At 46.2% G+C, this 19,746-nt stretch overlaps 2 protein-coding genes across 2 annotated transcripts in view; one reads left to right on the top strand and one right to left on the bottom strand.

Moving 5' to 3' along the window:
• LOC138349978 (potassium voltage-gated channel protein Shab-like) overlaps positions 1–19,746 on the top strand; it is a 588,390-nt gene that overhangs the window by 124,318 nt on the left and 444,326 nt on the right. The window lies entirely within an intron of this gene.
• Positions 1–19,746, bottom strand: part of LOC123755946 (potassium voltage-gated channel protein Shab) — a 173,377-nt gene that overhangs the window by 14,346 nt on the left and 139,285 nt on the right. Inside the window, exon 6 of the mRNA XM_069300223.1 lies at positions 15,793–16,278. Coding sequence (XP_069156324.1) covers positions 15,793–16,278 — 486 coding nt within the window. The remainder of the gene's footprint in view (positions 1–15,792; positions 16,279–19,746) is intronic.

Below are 19,746 nucleotides of genomic sequence, written 5' to 3'. Positions count from 1 at the left end.
ATCCACCAAATTATCGTGAATAACGATTACAGCAGTACAGAAAGACAAAATCATTAATAAGAAACTAAGTTGCAATTTGACTAGGAATAATTGGCCCCCCAGGGAGAGGATAATCAGCCCAAAAGGAAAGACATTGAAGTGTATCCTGAAAATACATTTACTCACTCAACTATATGAAGGATGAAAAGGTTATACATTATATAATTGACAGGAATTTTAAACCATGCAGTGAAAATGCAAGGATTTGTCCTATCATTTATTATAACAACCCTTGTACACCTTCCCTCATCATGAGAAATAATATTTCTGACTGACAAACTGAAGTGTACTAATGTAGTAGTACTGTATATAAATGCAAGTGCACTTCTGGATACTGTGCATTCTGAAAAGTATGCTGTATTGGAAACGCCGTGAATAAATACTCTGAGTAGATGTCCTACACTTTATTTGCAAGGTGAAATTAAGCAACATCATTCTCGACTCAACACCATCCTGAATCACCAGGACATAGTGAGGGACACTACAATAATCAGATGCAACGATGATTGAAGAAGGCGCTGTACACTTTAGGCCACGTTCATTCGAATGCTGACACCAGTAATTAACATTAAAGTGACTTCGACTTTGAGCAAACAGTTGTTTGATGACCCTCCATTGATCCAGAAGGTAGACAACAGACCTGGTAGACAATAACTGGAGTTAGGTAGCAATCACCTTGCCTGATCTTTTGTTGGTCTCATTGATTAAAGACTTGTTAATCGTAGGGAGAGGTGTACCCATGCTCGTAATTGTCTATGTTTTTTCATGTAAAATTAGTATACCTGGGTTCTTAGTATCAAAGCATATATTCCTGAAGATGCCACATTGTTGATGAAACATCAAAGAAATACAGTGGAAAGATTAAGTGATTTTGTATTTCTTCACCTAGAAAGGCAAGGCAAGGTAACCTTGCGGTTACCTTACAATACAGTAATTTTGGGGCTCAACGTCCCCACAGCCTGGTCCTCGAGCAGGCCTCGTTGCTGGACTGGTCAACAAGGCTGTTGGGCATGGCTTCTCATAACTTGACAAATGAATCACAGCCTGGTTAATGAAGTGGTTCCCAAACTTTTTATGGTCATTACCCCCTGTTTCATATAGCATCCTTATTAATGGCTCCTACACTCAATATTAATAAAATATTAGCATCCTGTGAGCTCACTCCACCAGCTGGTTATTTTTCCCCCCCTCCCCTTTGGTATCATAACTTGTATACTGCCTCAACTTATGGCCCTCTTACCTATTGCAAAAAAAGGCCCCCCAAGGGGCCGTGGCTCCCAGTTTGGGAACCAATACTGAGTCTAGATGGTAGAAGGTATATATGTAGAATGGAAAATATCTATAAGAAAATTAACAATAGTCATAATGCTGCTTTTCTGTAGGGAGCCCCTACAGCTCCTTGGAGCTATCAGGCTAATGTGTGATATATATTAGTCTGGGATATTAGCTGTGGAGTTCGACCTACCAGGGTCCACGAGCCAGAACCTGACCCTTTCAGAGAGGTTTCAGGGAGCAATGGCCCTGGAAAACCCTCCTGTGGTTGGGGGCTTTCCCTATCTGCCCTCGACCAAGATTAGGCATCCAGAAAGGTAGTCATAAGAAAACAAACCCCACATGGTAAGAAACTAACAACTAAAACTGAACTTAGAGGTAGAACTCCTGTCAATTCCAAGGAAACAAGCTAACAAGTAAAGATCACACTTCACCACCGCGCCGCTCATTCGTGCAGCCCTCCCCTTCCCGAGAGGGGGAAGATGGAGCCCGGAACCCCTACGCCAGCTACTCAGACATCCAGTTCATCAGCTAATGTTGTCCAGGGTGTACACTTCTCTGGCCTTGAATTCCTTAGCGGTGTTTTGTCTTTGTGGCGACCTCTACTGTGTTCTTGTCAGCTTTTCCCCTGGACTCTGCCTTTTCTTCAGGAGTAGAGTGTAAGGAGGACTGCTCTGCTCCGGGTCCCGACTTGGGGGATCTCGGGGCTGGGTAGGAGGCACCCTGGGGCCCTTGGGTTTCCCTTTAACCTCGCTTGGGTACTAGTGCCTTCTTCGCAGGGTTTATTGTTGCAGGGGGAGGGGGTTTTCTTACCCCCTTCCCTATATGATTTGGTTCCTTTCCGGGCCCCTTTGGGTACCTCGGCCCTGTCTTTCCGGAGGTTTTCTGCTTCTTGTATCTCCGCCAGGGAGGTTCGGGAGGTTCTGGCTGCATACCTCCTGTGAGACCTGGATTCTGCCTCTATTATGGATCCGTCCTCTTTTGAGTTCAGTTCTTCCCTATTTTGGGTATGTTTGGAGGTTCTGGAGTCTTCCTGGCTGGCAGATTGCCCTTTCTTTTTGTTGGGGGGCGTGTCATGGATTCTGTCGGTTCCATACCTTGAGTAGTGAGAAATGCCTATTGTTCAGCAGATTTGCTTGGGGAAGGGGGGGGGGCAAGTTTGAGCAACTTAATGCATGCTTGTTCACCCCTGTGCTTTCTCAGGATGTTGGCCTTGTGCAGCTGCACGTGCAGGCTCCTTCCCTTTCAGTCTCCTTGGTTGTGGAGCATTTGTGCACCCATGGGCATTTGGCTTCAGTCTTATGCTTCTTTTCCCTTCTCGAACTGTCTTCTGCCTCGCTTGAGGAGGATGTGGAGGCGTTGAGTGCTGGGTCTTCATCTGGGGTGTTGTTCTCGGCGGCTAGGGCATTGGCCACACTGTTGAAGCTCTTTGTGCCTATCCTGAAGGAGGCGGTGTCTCTATTCTTTGATTCTCCCCTTGCATGCCGTCATGCTGTGCTCGCCTTCTCTTTGGGATCTGCTTGGGCCCTGGTTCTTAGGTTTTTGTCTCCATTTTGCCCTTTGCTGTTTGCAGAGGCTGCGGTCATGCAGATTCACGCAGTGCGGTCACGTCACAGGTGGTTTCATCTAGTTGTCCTATGGCCGGACTTGTTGGTTCTCCAGGGCGGCCGTTCTCGACCTTCTCGGAAGGGTTGTGCTAGGGCTCGGGGTTCCACTGGTCGAGGTGGGTCATTGGTGCCAGTTTCTGAGCCGACGTTGCCTTCAGAGCCAGCATCGTCTGGTTGGCGCAGTGATCGCTCTGTTTGCGGTTCGCCCCGTTGACAGGGCAATGGGAGGAAGGAAAGCTTGTTCTGTTTGCTTGTGCTTGGTCCCACAATTTGTGGCCATTTTTGGTCGTGTCATCCGACCTGTGGTGAGGTTGAGCGGCTCCTCCTCCTCTTTCGGGTGATTTGGGGCTGGCTTCTTCCCCTGTGCTTCGTCAGGTCATCTTGGAATGGGTGCGCTTGGATGTGGTTAAAACGACCCTGTCCCTCAGGTGGGTTTCCCGCCTGTTTTCAGTGCCGAAACAGGACTGTGTGGATCTGCGGTTCATTCTGGACTTGTCCCGTCTGAGCCCCTGGATTCCTTGCCCCTCCTTTCGGATGACTACTCTGTCTCAGGTTTGGCTTCTCCTGGAGAAGGGTGCCTGGATGGTGTCCCTGGTCCTTGAGGATGCATATTGGTACATTCCTATTCATCCAGGGTTCAGGGATTGATTAGGTTTTGTGGTGGGGCATCAGACTTACCACTTTCATTGCCTTAATTTTGGCTTAAATCTGGCACCTCATGTATTCACGCATCGTACCCAGGTCGTGGTGGTTCGTTTATGACTGCTAGGCGTTCGGGTCCTGGCCCACTTCGACGACTGGCTGGTGTGGGCTCCCAGTTGTTCAGCTTGTCTACTCACCAAGGATTTGGTTCTTTCCCAACTCGCCGGGTTCGGGTTCCTGGTGAACTGGAGAAAGTCCCATCTGGTCCGTCCCAAGTTCGGACCTGGCTGGGTCTTAAAATTGGGTCTCTCAGACCACTTCCTTGTCTCTCCATTCAGAGGCGTTGCTGCGGCTGCAGTCCCACTTTCTGCTGTTTCTGGGGGGGAATCCCGCGTGACTAGGCAGTTGCTCAAGCAGTTGTGCGGGAGTTTCAACTTTGCCGTGCTGGTCTACCTGCCAGGCCGGTTTGGCTTCGGCGTCTGTTCTGGTTCCTTTGGGGATGGCCCTTCCGCTTCTCTTGCGATCACTGGGCTCGTCCTCCAGGGGCCTTGCGTCGGTTGCTGCGTCACCGGCTTTCTCTTCGGGGTTTTCAGGGTTCAGTGCCTTGGCGCCTACCCAAACCCCTCGCTCGATGTATTCACGGATGCTTTGTCTCTTGGCTGGGACTTTGTGACCAGTGCTCACCAGGTCAGCCAGGAGCGGTGGGGTCTGTCTTTCCGTCAGGCTCACAGCACAATGAGGGAGTTCGCACCAGTTTGGTTTTCACTTCGGAGGGTTTGGGTTGCTCAAGTTTCGACCATCAGGCTCCATTCAGACTGTTCTCCAGTGGTTCATTGCCTGAACCACAGGGGGTCTCTTCGGTCCTTGCCTCTTTGGGGCTGGTCGCTTCGAGTGGATCGTCTGCTGGTTTCTCGGGGTTTGGCACTCTGTGCGGTTCATATCCGGGGAGTGTCCAGTGTCCAACGTCCTGGCAGACGGCCTGTCTCAGTTCATTCCTTTGTCCACGGAATGGATGGTCTACGCTGACTCCTTCAGTTGGTTCTGCCAGACATACGGACTCCTGGACGGGGACCTCTTCATGTCGGCGTGATCTTGGCGTCTCCTGACATATTTGGCGCCCTTCCCGACTGTGAGGCTGTCGTGGTGGATGCCTTTTGGCAGGACTGGTCAAGGTGGGGTTACCTGTACAGTACTTCTTCCCCCTAGTCCAACTGTTGCTTCGGGTTCTGACTCAGTTGGAGTCCTGTCCAGGAAGAGTAGTCCTCCTGGCCCCTTGGTGGCCGACCCAGCCTTGATTTCAGGCGCCGCTTGCTCTGTGTCTGAATACAGGGCATTTACCACGGCTCCACCTCTTCTTTGAGCAGGTCAGTCCAGTCCGATACATGGCTGGTTCGGTCTTCTTCTCTGCTCTTTGCATCTGGTCTTTTTGATACGAGTTTATCACCATTTGTATGGTGATCGGGTGGGTTCATTGATGGTATCCTACCTGAGAGCTTCGTCTTGGCGACAGTATGAAGTTCCCTGGCATTCTTTTTGTCATTTTCTCTCATTTCGTAGGCTTTCTATTTCGCATCGGGTTGTCTTGTCCTTTCTATCTTGGCTTTTTCAGGACCGTCGTTTAATGCCTAATACTGTCGCCTCGTATCATGCGGTGCTGGCTGAGCCACTCCAGCTTGTGTTTGGGGTGGATGTCTCCTCTGCCCCGTTCCGAAAGCTTTCTCGTGCTTTGTTTCACCTCCGGCCTGCTCATGCGCCGCCTGAGCCGTCCTGGTCCTTGGACAGGGTGCTCTTCTATCTTTCCTCTCCTCATTTTGTGGTGGCCCCCCCTCTGTTCGAGATTGTTTTTCCAAGGTTCTGTTTTTGTTGACATTAGCCTTTGGGGTTCGGGTTGGGGAGCTTCATGCTCATCTCCAGTGCAGGGGTTTCTGCTCTTTCAGTCCTGGTGGTAGGTTTGTTTGTTTGCAGCCTTCTCCTTTTATGGCGAAGAACGAGACTGCTGCTTTCCGGGGGGGTCCTTGGGTCATTGATGCTTGGTTGGTCAGGCCGGGGGTACATCCTGTATTGTGTCCGGTTGCGGCTCTCTGTCATTATCTGTGTGCTTTGGGTTGATCCGGTTTCCCTTGTTCCAAGGCTCGGGTCTTCCAGGTCGTCTGCAGGGTTATTAAGTCTTGCCAGCTTGTGGTCTATCTTCATGCCCATGACGTTAGAATCGCTGCTGCTTTGGCTGCCGTGTTTGGCAATGTGCTTTTGGCTGATATTCGGGCGCAGAGATTTTGGAGGTCGAACAGGATCCTGGCTGCCCGTTATTTGGTTAATATTCCTGCTCCTGGGTGTTCCTTTGTTGCTTTGGGTCGCAGGTTGCAGAAAGTTGTCTCGACTTCGCGTCGAGGGGTTTGTGGCAGCCACCTCCAGAATAAGTCCCTTTTTTTTCTTATTTTTGGTTATGTAGCTCCAGGGAGCCATAGGGGCTCCCCACAGAAAACCAGCATTGAATATACTGTACTGAAATGCCATTTTCTGGTTGAGCTCTGGAGGCTCCCTGGCAACCCTTCCTTCCTCCCTCCTGTCGGTGATTTTTCTGTTTTAGATTCTTAGCTTCCAAACTAGATGTCTGAGTAGCCAGTGCAGGGGATCCGGGGATCCCCCGTTTCGGGGATTGGAGGCTGCGCAGACGAGTGGCGCGGTGGTGGAGTGTGATGTTTGCTTGTTTCCTTGGGATTGACGGGAGTTCTATCTCTCTGTTCGGTTTTAGTTGTTAGTTTCTTACCATGTGGGGTTTGTTTTGTTATGCTAACCTTTCCGGGTGTCGATGGCAGATAAGGAAAACCCCCAACCACAGGGGGTTTTCTAGGGCCATTGCTCCCTGAAACCTCTCTGAAGGGGCCAGGTTCTGGCTCATGGTTCCTGGTAGGTCGAACTCCATAGCTAATGTCCCGGACTAATATATCACACATTTATTTATTTATTTATTTATATAAATACAAGAAGGTACATTGGGTTTGTGAGAATACATTGGATAGTACAGTATTTACACTCTTGTAAAGCCACTAGTACGCGCAGCATTTCGGGCAGGCATTACATTAGCCCGATAGCTGCAGGGAGCCTCTGGGGCTCACCCAGAAAATGGTGTTTCATTACATTCAACTCTGTTTTTTATTATTCTGTGTATATATGAATGTATGTATGAACTGTATGTGGTTAAATATGACTGCATTGCTGGCATTTATTGACTTTTAGTATAAGCTTTCTATGTTTTTTAACTATTTTTCTAAGGAGAACCCATACGGCTTCCCAGAACTATCCAGGCTGATATGATTATCCCTAACTTTGGCACCAGTCGACGTGGGTGGAGTCCTAGGCCTACCGGAGACCACGAGCCAGAACCTGGCCTCCTCAGAGAGGCATGAGGAGCAATGGCCTGTAGAATTGCATGTGTGATTTTGGAGCATTCTGTATCTGCCATCGACCGGGACAGGCACCCAGAAAGGTAAGCGTCCCAAAACAAACCTCTATTCTGCTTAAAAGCGACGAAAATAGACAAATAAGTGGATAGAACTCCCCAAATGAAAACGAGCAAACAAGTATGACATCTCATGTGACGTGCAGTACGTCACATGAGATGTGCCGCAAGTCTGCACAGCTCCCCCTTCCCACTCTTGGGAAGGGGGAGCCCCAGACCCCAGCCCCGGCAATCCACATCCAAGTTCTTCGGTAAGTGTGAGGCACAACGATCGAGTGGCTTCAGCTCCATATTCTTGTTGTGCTGTGCCTTGGTTCAGTACTGCTCTTACAGTGGCGTGAAGCTAGTAGTAATATTCTTTGGTACTTGGGCTGCATGCGCTTGGGGCTCCCTTCCCTAAGTGCCTTGTAAGTACCGCCCTAGGGGCTTGGGGTTCTCTTCTACCTTGGTCACCTTGGATATTCCTCTGTTGGTCTTTTGCTGCTTGGCAATTGACCGCCCCGAGTGTTTTGAAGGCCTTTCACCTTTGTTTACCTTAGGGTAAGTAGTAGTTTTTGCACTAGTAGGGGCATGGGGTACTGTGCAGCTAGTTTTCACCCATAAAAGCGGCCGGCTCTGTTCTTTCTGGGAACGTTGTCCTCTTATGAGGTTTTTCTTTTATTTTTGTGTTTTGCCTGGTGGGAAAGGGGGGGTCTGCCTTGGTGTCTACTACCCCCTGTTATATTAGGGTTTGCTTCTTGTTTGGTGGTACCCCCTGCTTCACCCTCGTGAGTGGACACGTCCCGGGGGTTCAGCTTTAGCAGTGTTGTTTGGTAGCTAGGGCATCGGTTAGCAGTACCCTGCCTGGGATAACCCTTAACAGACCCAGTCTAGGGGCCCTGGGAAACCCCGCAGAGGCACTCGGGTCCGATGGATGTGATCCCTGAGTCCCCTCTCGCTTTGTGCGAGTTTGAGGGTTGCTCTGTCCCCTTGTCTCAGGGCAATGCTCATTGTCTTTGCCTCCATCATGCTGCCTGTTGGGTCATTGACACCTTCGGCCCAGATTCCTGTGAGCTTTGTTGCTTGTATGTGACTCAATTCACCCATTCTCTTGATGACATTTTTTGGGTGTAGGCGACTCGCGAGTTGCAGAATAGGTTTAGGTTGCAAGGTCCTAGGTCGGTTGCATCCCCGGATGCCCCGAGGCTGCCCCGTTTTGCTTATAGGGACCCAGATTTGGGGGTGATGGTTGAATCGGCCTTGGTTCAGTCCACGCCCCCTTGTTCTTTCCCTGCTGTGGTTCATTCGGTTCCCCCCCCCCCCCCTGCTTATGGCTCCTAAGCATCTGAGGGCTTCGGGGTCAGGGCAGAGTTTTGAGGCTTCTAAGACTCGGGCACTTTCGGGTGTTGCCCCTTCCTGCTCCTGCTGGGATCCTGCATGACCATTGGTCATGGATGCCACTGGGCCCATGTGTGTTTCCATGCTTCTCGGGGGTCTCGAAGGTTCGGGGAGATATTCGATACTTCCCATATTATTGAAGCATTTGTTGTCTTCCGGTGAGGCTTACCTCCAGTCCTATGTAGGACTCGTTGGTCCTCTTCCGTACTCCTTGTTTTTCGTTCCTATATCTACTACGTTTTTAATTACATCTTCTCTCCATCCTGTCTCGACATTACTAGTAGTTGTTCTGTACACTTTGTAGGCGCCCTCCCTGAAAGACGGGTGGTGCAGCTCGGTACTCAGGCACACATGCCGTGGGTGATTGTTTTGTTTCTGGGCGGTGTAAACATGTCTTGGGGTTCCGTGTCCTTCTCATGGGTTATACACCGCTCTCGCTCATAGCCCCTAGATACTGGGGGAGTTCTGGATTTTATATATGGGGGAACTATCTAGTTATCTTCTCCGCTTACGGGTGTGGGGTAGCTAGGAGTGACGCCGCCTCTGCCTTTACACTATGCCTCATCTTCTTCTACTGTTCATGCAACTCTGGACATAATCCACTAGCGATGCTCCCGGATTATTACATGGCTCATCTGTGTTGTGACACGATAGTGTCTACACTCTACAGGTGAGAGTATACGGTCTGGTAACACTGTCTGCCAGGCGCTGGTTCTCGGTGTTTGGATGAGTGTTGGATGTTATTTGTAGTGAGTTGACTGGCCACTTTGCATGCATCTTAACGTGACCTTACTATGTGCTTCTATCAATGCTCTCTGGTCGCTCCATCCTTGCCTCAGTCATAGCTATCTGGATGCTCCTTCATTGACTCAGTCAGTGCTATCTGGACACTCATTCGTTGCCTCAGTCATTGCTTCAGGACACTCTTTCTTTGAATGACGTTCAGTACTTGGCTGCACTCTTGTATATACATTGGAGTGTGTGTGTATGCTTGCTTGATCGTGTATATTTCGTTACCACTTGCTTCCTCGGTCTTTTTCATTTATCATCTTGATTATACTCTCTTGTCCCTAGCTACTGGTGCTTGGGTTGTAATTTTAGTCTTTTCATTGCATATTTCATCTTCTTGTATGTCACTACCAGCTTCTGTGTTGCAATGTCTGCTGGGGGCTGTAGATTCCAATCACCCACTCCTGCTCCTACTGTTCTTTTTTGTTGGGACAGGGGGTACTCGGGTTCTGACTTTGGCTACAGCCTTTTCCTTGTTCCTTTGCCGGATTCCTGGTTCCTTGGAGGACGTTCCTTCTGGTTCTTTGCCAGCCTTGGTTTTGGGCGCTGCTTGTTCGGTGTCCGAACCCAGGGTTTTCCTCGGCTCCGCCTCTTTTCTAATCTTCAGTCCAGTCCGTTAAGGGGCTGGTTCGGTCTTCTCCTCGAGTCTTCTAGTCTGGTACATTTGACTCAAGTCTCTCACCATCTGTTTGGTGACCAGGTGGCTTCGTTGATAGTGTCCCACCTGCGTGCTTTGTCTCGGCGGCGGTATAAGATTTTGCTGGCTGGTGCCATTCCTTTTCTTTTTGTCTCTTTGTAGGTATCCTGCACTTTTTGTTGTCATGCTCCTGTCCTTGTGTCATGTGTTGTGTCCAGTTGCGGCCCTCCGCCGTTAATTGCGCGCCATGGCTTCTGTGTCCGGGGACACTCTTTGGGTTGATCCGGTTTCCCTTCTTCCCTGTTCGCGGGTATGGGTCTCTCAGGTCGTCCACAGGGTTCTTCGGTCTAGCCAGTGGTCTATCCCGTGCTCATGACATTCGTAAGTTTGCTGCTCTTGCTGCCGTCTTTGTTAACATGTCCTGGGCTGACATTTGGGCACAGGGTTTTTGGTGGTCAAACAGAGTCCTGGCTGCACGCTGCCTTGTTAACGTAACTGGGCCTAGTCGGGCCTGTGTTGCTTTGGGTCGGCGGTTGCAGCCAGTTATCTCGACTTCGGGTTGAGATGTGAGCACTGACTGCTTCCCGGGTAAGTCCCCCTTTTTTTTTTTTCGTCTTTGGTGAAGTCGCTCCAGGGAGCTGTAGGGGCTCCCCCCAGAAAATCAGCGTTGAATGCAATGAAACGTCATTTTCTGGGTGAGTCCCGGAGGCTCCTCGGCACCCCTCCTTCCGGTCGGCGGTTTTCGCGTTTTTTGATATTCAGCCTCAGAACTATGGCGTGGATCTGGCGCGAGGGTCTGGGGCTCCCCCTTTCCACTCCTGGGGAGGCGGAGCTGCGCAGATATACGGCACGGCTCATGTGACGTCATGCTTTTTTGCTCGTTTTCATTTGGGGAGTTATGTCTACTCGTTTGTCTATTTTCATAATTTTTAACCAGGATATGGGTTTGTTTTGGGGCGCTTACCTTTCTGGGTGCCTGTCCTGGTCGATGGCAGATATAGAATGCTCCAAAATCACATGTGCAATTCTATAGGCCATTGCTCGTCGTGCCTCTCTGAGGGGGCCTGGTTCTGGTTCATGGTAACCGGTAGGCCTAGAACTCCTAGGCATACCGAGGACCTAGGGATCCCTATAAGTTTGGGATAATCATATCAGCCTAGATAGATCCAAGGACTCTCTGGGAGTCACCCAGAAAATGGTATTTCATTACATTCAGTGCTGTTTTTTTACTCTCAGGATTAAGAAGAGCAATCAAGTTACTAATTGTTACAATCAATCAACTTTAATGATTATTGAAGGATATATTTTCTACAACGTTTTGTTACACTCTGGAATATCTTCTGGTGAGGAATGAATTTTCCAGGTGCAAACTTATCTTAAATATACATGTGAAAGAGGTGAAGTTGTGTGGAGGGGATAAGGTGAAAAAATAGGGAAATAATGGGGATGCATGCCCATCAAACACTGGGTAAGGCGGTGGGTGGAGAGAACTCGGTAGAGATGTCGTTATCCGGTGCTGTATGGTGAGGTCTGGATTTAATCGTAGGCAAGGTATCGAAGTCATTACTCTGTATATTTAGGGTGGGTCTTTTTTCTTTTATGAGTATAGCTTCCAGTATTTGCAGTGTTCTCTTTTCAGTGGTGGATGCCAGGATTGTTGTATTTTCTACTAGCATGTTAGTAGTACAAAATCCAACAATCTTATTTGTAACCTGCATCTTTAAGATATACAGTGGCACCTTGTATATTCATTCCTTACCTGAAGATGTTCCCGAGTGGAACTAAACATTGTAGAAAATATACATTTCAATTATTAGTTTCTTTATAATGAATTTTGGTACCTTGATTGCTTTTCTTAATCCCAAGAGTAAGAAAGTAGTTAAAAGCATAGGAAGGTTATAGTGTACAATAAGATTATCAACGCTAGCAATGCGGTCATATTTAACCAAATAAGTTTAAAGGAACACCTGCTGCTCAAATAAATATATATATATATATATATATATATATATATATATATATATATATATAATATATATATATATATATATATATATATATATATATATATATATATATATATATATATATATATATATATATATATATTATATAAATAAAATTTCAATATACTGTACAGTCCAGTATGTATATACTGTAATCCACAATATGATGAAGGAAAGCATCTTGTCCGACTTCATCATAGGAGGATTAAACCACAACCTAATGATAGAAGGCCTGACTTCCATCTAAGTGACTAGGATTATATATACAAAATATATAGGCATTCTGTTTAGAAACAGAATTCTTCTCCAAATCTTCAGTCCTCAGGGAAATACAGAATTAATTAAAATGTTCTCAAACTTGCTCAGTTTTTTAATTCATTTTCTTAATAAATTGTGTGCTTTATACTATACCGTATAATCAAAACGAATGCTGAATTAAAATAAATATTTTTAGTTGCAAATTTTTTATAACATTAATACAAAGCAAATAAATTTTACAATTAATCTTTTATTATTGTTGATGGTTTTGTTTCCAAATATATATCAGAAGCAAGTTTGAAAATCAAATACAGTAGTGTGTTATCTGCTCTAGTGAAGTGGAGCTGTATGGGTGTTGGGTGTCGGGGTGCGTGTTGTCTATACTGCAGTGCGTGTTGTCTATACCGCAGTCTGGAACTCCAAGGGATAAGTTGAAAATAGGGGAAGTGAAAGTTATTAGTGATTGATTTCTTCTAAGGAACGCAATATCAACGCCGGAATTCAATGAAATCGCAATAATCTTCGGCATCTTGGCGAATTTGTTGCTTTATGGAGGAGTGGGGAGGGCAAATCGAGTTTCCAGAATGTTTAATCTCCGGTGTGTTCGGAAAACATGAAACGTTGATCATCTTGATGAAGCTTTCGTGTGATCAATCCTTTCCGAGCACACTACCATTGTTGATCGTATATCTGACACAAAGAATATTCCTTGTACCATTGTTGAACATATATTGACACAAGAAATATTCCTTGTCAGGCACATGATCAGCAGTGGTACAAGGAATATTCCATGTACTGTTGTTGTTCATGTACCTCATACATGGAATATTCCTCATACCATTATTGATCATATGTGTTAGATATACTGTATGATCAACAACAGTGCAAGGAGTATTCTTTATGTCGGGTATATAATAATTTTATTATATACCTGATGCAAGGAATATTCCTCGTATCATTGTTGATCACGTACCTGACACAAGGAATATTCCACATACCATTGTTGGTCATATACCTGACACAAGGAATATTCCACATACCATTGTTGATCATATACCTGACACAAGGAATACTCATGGATTTTGAGAATTTCAACTTCATCAACACCTTGCAGATGAATTTCTAGGTAAAATAAAATAGATGTTATTTCCTAATGTATTAATACAGCTGCCATTTGCTGAGATTCAACTAGATTCTTCTGACAAATAACTTAGTATTAACACAGTAATAAAACAAAAATATATTTTTACTTCAAAACTCATCAGAAGTTCAGATGAAGTTGCATGCTCTATTAAACGCGACTCAGAGTTAATAAAGTATTGTATTACCTGGACACTGATGTTTACTCACACACCGACAGTTCTGAATGACTTGCAGTATATGTCACGCCTGCCATGCGCCGCGTGTGTGCCTCTTAGAGTGCTGGTCAAAACCCAGGGAGAAATACTCAAGCCTAGCATGACTCTTGCTCGACTCCCAGTTTGAGTCATCATGAGTGTCTACAGTGAGTGTGTGACCCCGCACTCACATTGCCAATCTCATGTAAATGCTGCTCCATCATGAACTGGCAATTAGTAAATTTGTTTGCCTTGTAATCATTGACTTTTGTTTATTGATACATTGGGAAGAATATAGATGAGGGATCTATGGTAATAAGAGCAGGAATGGCACTCCATGATGGAAAAGTTTGCATGAGTTGGTGGCAGTGAGGCGCTAGAAGCTATACAAAGCGCAGAGCACAAGCGACACCTACCCCTACTTCCTCCTTATTGGACACTGCATGTAACTTCCTTACTGGAAAAGTGGAATTGATCTGTCTAGGGAACCAACTTTTTTGTATACCTTGGTACTGGATGTTTCTTGTTCGTTAATAGGGAGTGGAGCTTCAGTCTTGGGGAAGCGTCTTGGCTTACTATAGTCAGGGGCGTACAGTAGTTACAAACAATACCTTACGGGTCTTACAGGGATCAAATGCTGGCAAGAATCAATAGTAGCTTACCAGGGACTTGCACCTGAGTCCTACACATCTCTCATCTGAAGGTGTACAGCTGGGTTATTTGGGATCCTGGTCTATACCTCAGAGTGGACAAGTGTCATCATAAATGTTTTAAGCATGGAGAATACCAAGAGAATGGCAGTGCAGTATAAGATGGTCAAACAAACAATAGTTGGGGACTGCAAGAGGATTTCTTTGAGGGAATATAAAAACAAGATTCATAATCTTACAAAAGTGGTAAATTTTTTTTATCGGCATATGTTTACATAAACTGAAAGACAAATGGGAAAATAATCAAGAATATCATGAGACATAACATTAAAGATACTATAAGAATAGTCTGAGGGATTGAGGCTGCCATCATTTACAAGAACAGCTGGGGCGGTTTTTCCCTCAAACACCATTATTATTACAGACAAAGAAAAAGTTCTAAATGGTCAGCAATCAGTTGAAGAGAAAACTCAGCAAAGGGGAGGAAGATGAAGGGATGATACATACTGAGCTCAAGTCTTTACTGTATAGCAGGTAAACAAGAATGTCTCTTAAGGAACGATGCCAGTCTCGTTACCAGGAACCACTACAGCGCTGGCGACCACACGCCCAGAACTGCAGCTGCAGGCACTCGGGCTGGGCCGGGATGGGACGTGGTCGGGGGAGGAAGGTTTGCGTAGGATGTGTCGGGGAAACGAGCATTAGCAGGTAATTGGGATGTGGGCAAGAAATGAAGGGATGGCCCAGGAAGTCGAATATGGTGGGGATGAGGCAGATTTATTATTCATATGCAAATTTTAAGTGGAGGAAGGATGGAGTAAGGAGATACTAGGGGTAAATTTTGGTATTGGTAGGGATTTGCTGACAATGTATAAGCAAGATAAAGCTGCATAAGCATGAGCTGGCTCGTTGCTAAGGAGCTCTTGAGGCATTAGTAGCAAAAAGCCGCAAACAGGACTACATTAAAGCTTATAAATTCAGATTTAAAACTTAATTTCTTGAAAGTTGCCATAGTTTTTTAATTACCCTTTCCCACTATGTACAAAAATTTGTGTATATATATATATACAGTATATAATATATATATATATATATATATATATATATATATATATATATATATATATATATATATATATATATATATATATATATATATATATTATAGAATATATAGCATATACATACTGTAATTGTAATCCAATATTTGTAGCCTACTTAAAAATGTTAGTGATGTGTCTAAACTAAAGTATGGTACCAACTAGAAGAAATAAAGTGGTGTTGACAAGAGTGAGTCATGCAGAACAGACATGCAATCCAAGTGATGGTGGGCAAGGCATTATCATCAACCGCAATGGTCACCAAGACAAACTAAATCTTTAAAATAGAGAGAGCATAACCAGGAATAATCACAGGCAGAGTGTTATAATTGCACACAAATGTAACAAATTAGATTTTCTTTTTCTTTTGTTTTTGTCAATAAAGAGGTAAAAGACAAAATTTTTATAGATTACAGGCAAAAAGAAGAAATATTTCAAAAGGCAAACTGTTTAAAACACAAGACAACGAGGTATTATAAGTTGTTGTATATTTCATGAATCTTATATTTATATTCATTTCAGCAAGGTGTATCTTGCCGACTGCCTGTGTTTTGGGTGTCGTGGGCGTGGCGTGGGCGTGAGATGGGCGTGGCAAGATGGTAGGTGGAAGGGGCGTACCTCCTGGAAGCGCGCGCGGCGATGTTTAGGCAGCGGAGAGTCCTGCAGGGAGGAGCGGCTGCTTCCCAGGAGGTTGTCGGTGCTCCGCGTGTCATCAAAGGAGTCTGTGGTGTAGCCTTGAGGGCGTGGGAGTGGCCGGTGGCGTGGTGAGGTTCGTGGTGTGGGCGTGCGGGGCCCAGTAACCACGGGGACAACAGCGGCGGCAGCTGCAGTGGGTGACTGGTAGCCATCAGCATCAAGTGGGTTAACGTAGAGGTTGGAATCTTTATTATTAGGCTGGTCATCGGTGAGGTCGGCTTGGGAATTGAAGGGGTGGGTGGGGCAGGAGGCAAAGGTGTCGGTGGAGTCCATGGAGGCCAACTCGTGCCCCGCCCCGTTGTTCCGGGACCCGTCCTGGGTCTTGAGCGGCCGGAGCTCTATCGGGAATGGCGCCTCCGTCACCGGTGCCGGCACCAAGCATTCCGCGTCTATGAACTCCTTGTAGTCCTGCAACCACACCACCGTCAGCATGGTTGCTTCCCCGCGACAGCAGGAGAAAGGAGAAGCAGGAAGCAGGAAGGTGGCAGGCAGAGTATGACCAGACAAGAGTGAAAGATGAATTGTGCAACTGTATGATTCACCAGTTTACAGGCAATTATTGAGAACCAGTGATAATCAGTGTGGTGAGACAAAGTGTTGTGGTGGGGGTGAGACAAGGTGTAGTGATGGGGGGTGAGACAAAGTGTGGTGATGGTGGTGAGACAAAGTGTGGTGATGGGGGTGAGACAAAGTGTGGTGATGGTGGTGAGACATTGTGGTGACAGAATGGTGTTGAGACTTGGTGATGGTGGTCAGGTGGAAATTTGCTTGTTGATAATGGCACTTTAGTTATAATAAAAGGTAAGTATGATTAGTTAATTAAGATGATAATGACATGGTAAAATTAAGTAGGAATGTGACAGATGCAAATCAGTGGTGATGGCAACCTATTGGTGATGTATATATGTTTAAGATTGAAAGGGGATAGTTTCAACATTAGTAATTAGCTACATAAACTGGTGTGGAGCACAGTGGGTGAGAGTGAGAAAATGAGAATGTGAATTTTTCATGTGTTTGTGTGTGAGATGATGTGTCACGATTGTGAGCTTGACAATATAGTAGTGAATGAGGTGATAATGAATGAATGTGAATGAACAATAAAGAGTGAATAGTGTTGAGGTGAGTGGGTGGACATGCTCCTGCTGGTCATGCCTCTACCGACCCGTTGCCAGCTTCACACGTACATGTTGAAAAGCTCTCAGTGACGAGGACACGGAGGCCATGTACATCTTGCTGGTGAGTGTCTACCTTCCTCTGGGAGAGAAACCCATTATCATCATCTAGGGGAAATATTTGATCATGCCTGTTGCTGTTAAGAGAAGTTTTAAAACTAAAATACTTTTTTACTGGAAGGGCCCCCTCAGTATCTCCTCAAGCTACACACTGCTAACGTGTCAAACTTGAGGTCCACACCAGGCTCTAAGGATACACAAGTGCCTACCAGTACCAGTATCATAAACCTACCAGTACTGTACCTGGTTTACTTAAGAGGGGAAAATGGAGCCTGGAATCTATAATCACCACAGTAACTAAGAGAGAAGACAACCTGAGAGGTAGAAGAAACCAAAAGAGACAACTGCATTTGCAATGCTGATTCTTAACTTTTTTATTTGATTTATTTATTTATTTATTTTTTAATTAATTTATTTATATATACTGTACAAGAGTTCTTATATTCTTGTACAGTCATTACCACACATAGCGTTTTGGGCAAGTTTTTAATCCTAATTTTCGCACACATGCTTCCCCAGGAAGCAGCCAGTAGCAGCAGTCTAACTCCTAGGTACCTATTTACTGCTAGCTGAACAGGAGCATCAGGGTAAAAGAAACCACCCATTTGTTTCTGCCTCTGCCAGGGATCGATCCCAGACCTTTAGGACTACGAAACCTGAGTGCTGTCGACTCAGCCATCAGGCTCCCCTAACTATGTGAACAAACGGTACCTGAGCCAAAATACTGGTTCATACTACTCGCTTACTACCAGATGGCAACCCCAGCCACTTTGGGATCCAGGATGCCAACCCCAGCCACTTAGGGATCCAGGATGCCAACCCCAGCCACTTTGGGATCCAGGATGCCAACCCCAGCCACTTAGGGATCCAGGATGCCAACCCCAGCCACTTAGGGATCCAGGATGCCAACCCCAGCCACTTAGGGATCCAGGATGACAACCCCAGCCACTTAGGGATCCAGAATACCAACCCCAGCCACTTAGGGATCCAGGATGCCAACCCCAGCCACTTAGGGATTCAGGATGACAACCCCAGCCACTTAGGGATCCAGGATGACAACCCCAGCCACTTAGGGATCCAGGATGACAACCCCAGCCACTTAGGGATCCAGGATGCCAACCCCAGCCACTTAGGGATCCAGGATGCCAACCCCAGCCACTTAGGGATCCAGGATGACAACCCCAGCCACTTAGGGATCCAGGATGACAACCCCAGCCACTTAGGGATCCAGGATGACAACCCCAGCCACTTAGGGATCTAGGATGACAACCCCAGCCACTTAGGGATCCAGGATGCCAATCCCAGCCACTTAGGGATCCAGGATGACAACCCCAGCCACTTAGGAATCTAGGATGCCAACCCCAGCCACTTAGGGATCCAGGATGCCAACCCCAGCCACTTAGGGATCCAGGATGACAACCCCAGCCACTTAGGGATCTAGGATGACAACCCCAGCCACTTAGGGATCCAGGATGACAACTCCAGCCACTTAGAGATCCAGGATGCCAACCCCATCATTCATACACCTGGTGTTGCATTGTCCAGTCCTGTGTCCCTCTACTAGACCTAGATCTCTCGGTTACATGTTGACTTCCCTTTAGGTTTTGTCTAGAATAGGGCCCCATGCTACTTTGTTCCTTTTTTTCACCTTGTATTTTGTGTTATTTTCTGTGCCCTACTTTGTGTGTGCCCTAATTAGTATTTGTTTTGGCTGCATGTGGTCAGGGCTTTCTTCCTTGGTAGCCCTTGTCTTCAACTAGGGTTCTTTTCCCTGAGGGGGAATTCAGATGTCTCCTCTTAATGGGGTCTCAATTATGGGTAGTGCATGAGTTTTGCTCCTCTGCAAGGTTCAATGGAAGGGATGGCTCTGTAGTGGAGTGTGATAATCTTGTCTGGTATTGGTCTGTAATGGTACACCCCTTCCTTCGTCACATGTTCCCAGGTTGTGGTGTGTTTAATGAGGCACTCCCAGTACCTGGCTTCTTTCCCCAGAACTTGGTAGGCTCTGTAGTTTTGCTCTGTAGATTTTCTCTGTTTTTCTCTGTAGAGAGGCAAGTATGGCAGCACAGCCATACTTGCCTCTCATTGGAGGCAAGTATGGCTGCGCTGTTTCCTGACCCCTGCTGTTGTGTTTAATGATTTCCCTGGTTACCCGTCTGTTTTGGTGATTTCCTCTGTATTTCCCCATTCTCACCCTACCTGTCTTCATGTTAGTTCAGGGTTATGAATGAACTGTGGAATAGTGTTCTGGGTCCCAGAGCAGCCAGGGTTACCATCTGGTGGCGAGAGAGTGGTATGAACTGGTTGTTTGGCCCGGTAGCATTTATTTACATAGTTTTTGGAGATGTAATTAATGCAGTTGTGTTTTTTTATTTAATATTCCTTTCTGAAGGTCTTTTTGTTTTGGTTACTGTGGTGATCCTAGACCCTAGGTTCCCCTTTCCTTCCTAAGTGGACCAGATTGTGGTACTGGTCTCAAGCAAGTACTCATGAATCATTAAAGCCTGGTTTGATACTGAAGGTTTGACAAGTATGCCAGTGTGTAGCTTGGGGAAATACTGAGTTATCCACTAGAAAGAGGTTTCATTGAATTCAACACTGGTTTTCTGGGGGAAGTTCCTTGTGGCTCCCTGAAGCTACAATG

This window comes from Procambarus clarkii, chromosome 43 (assembly GCF_040958095.1).
Source record: "Procambarus clarkii isolate CNS0578487 chromosome 43, FALCON_Pclarkii_2.0, whole genome shotgun sequence".
Taxonomy (NCBI): Eukaryota; Metazoa; Arthropoda; class Malacostraca; order Decapoda; family Cambaridae; genus Procambarus; species Procambarus clarkii.
Note: the sequence above shows the minus strand (reverse complement) of the source record. Positions and strands in the feature narration are given on the sequence as shown.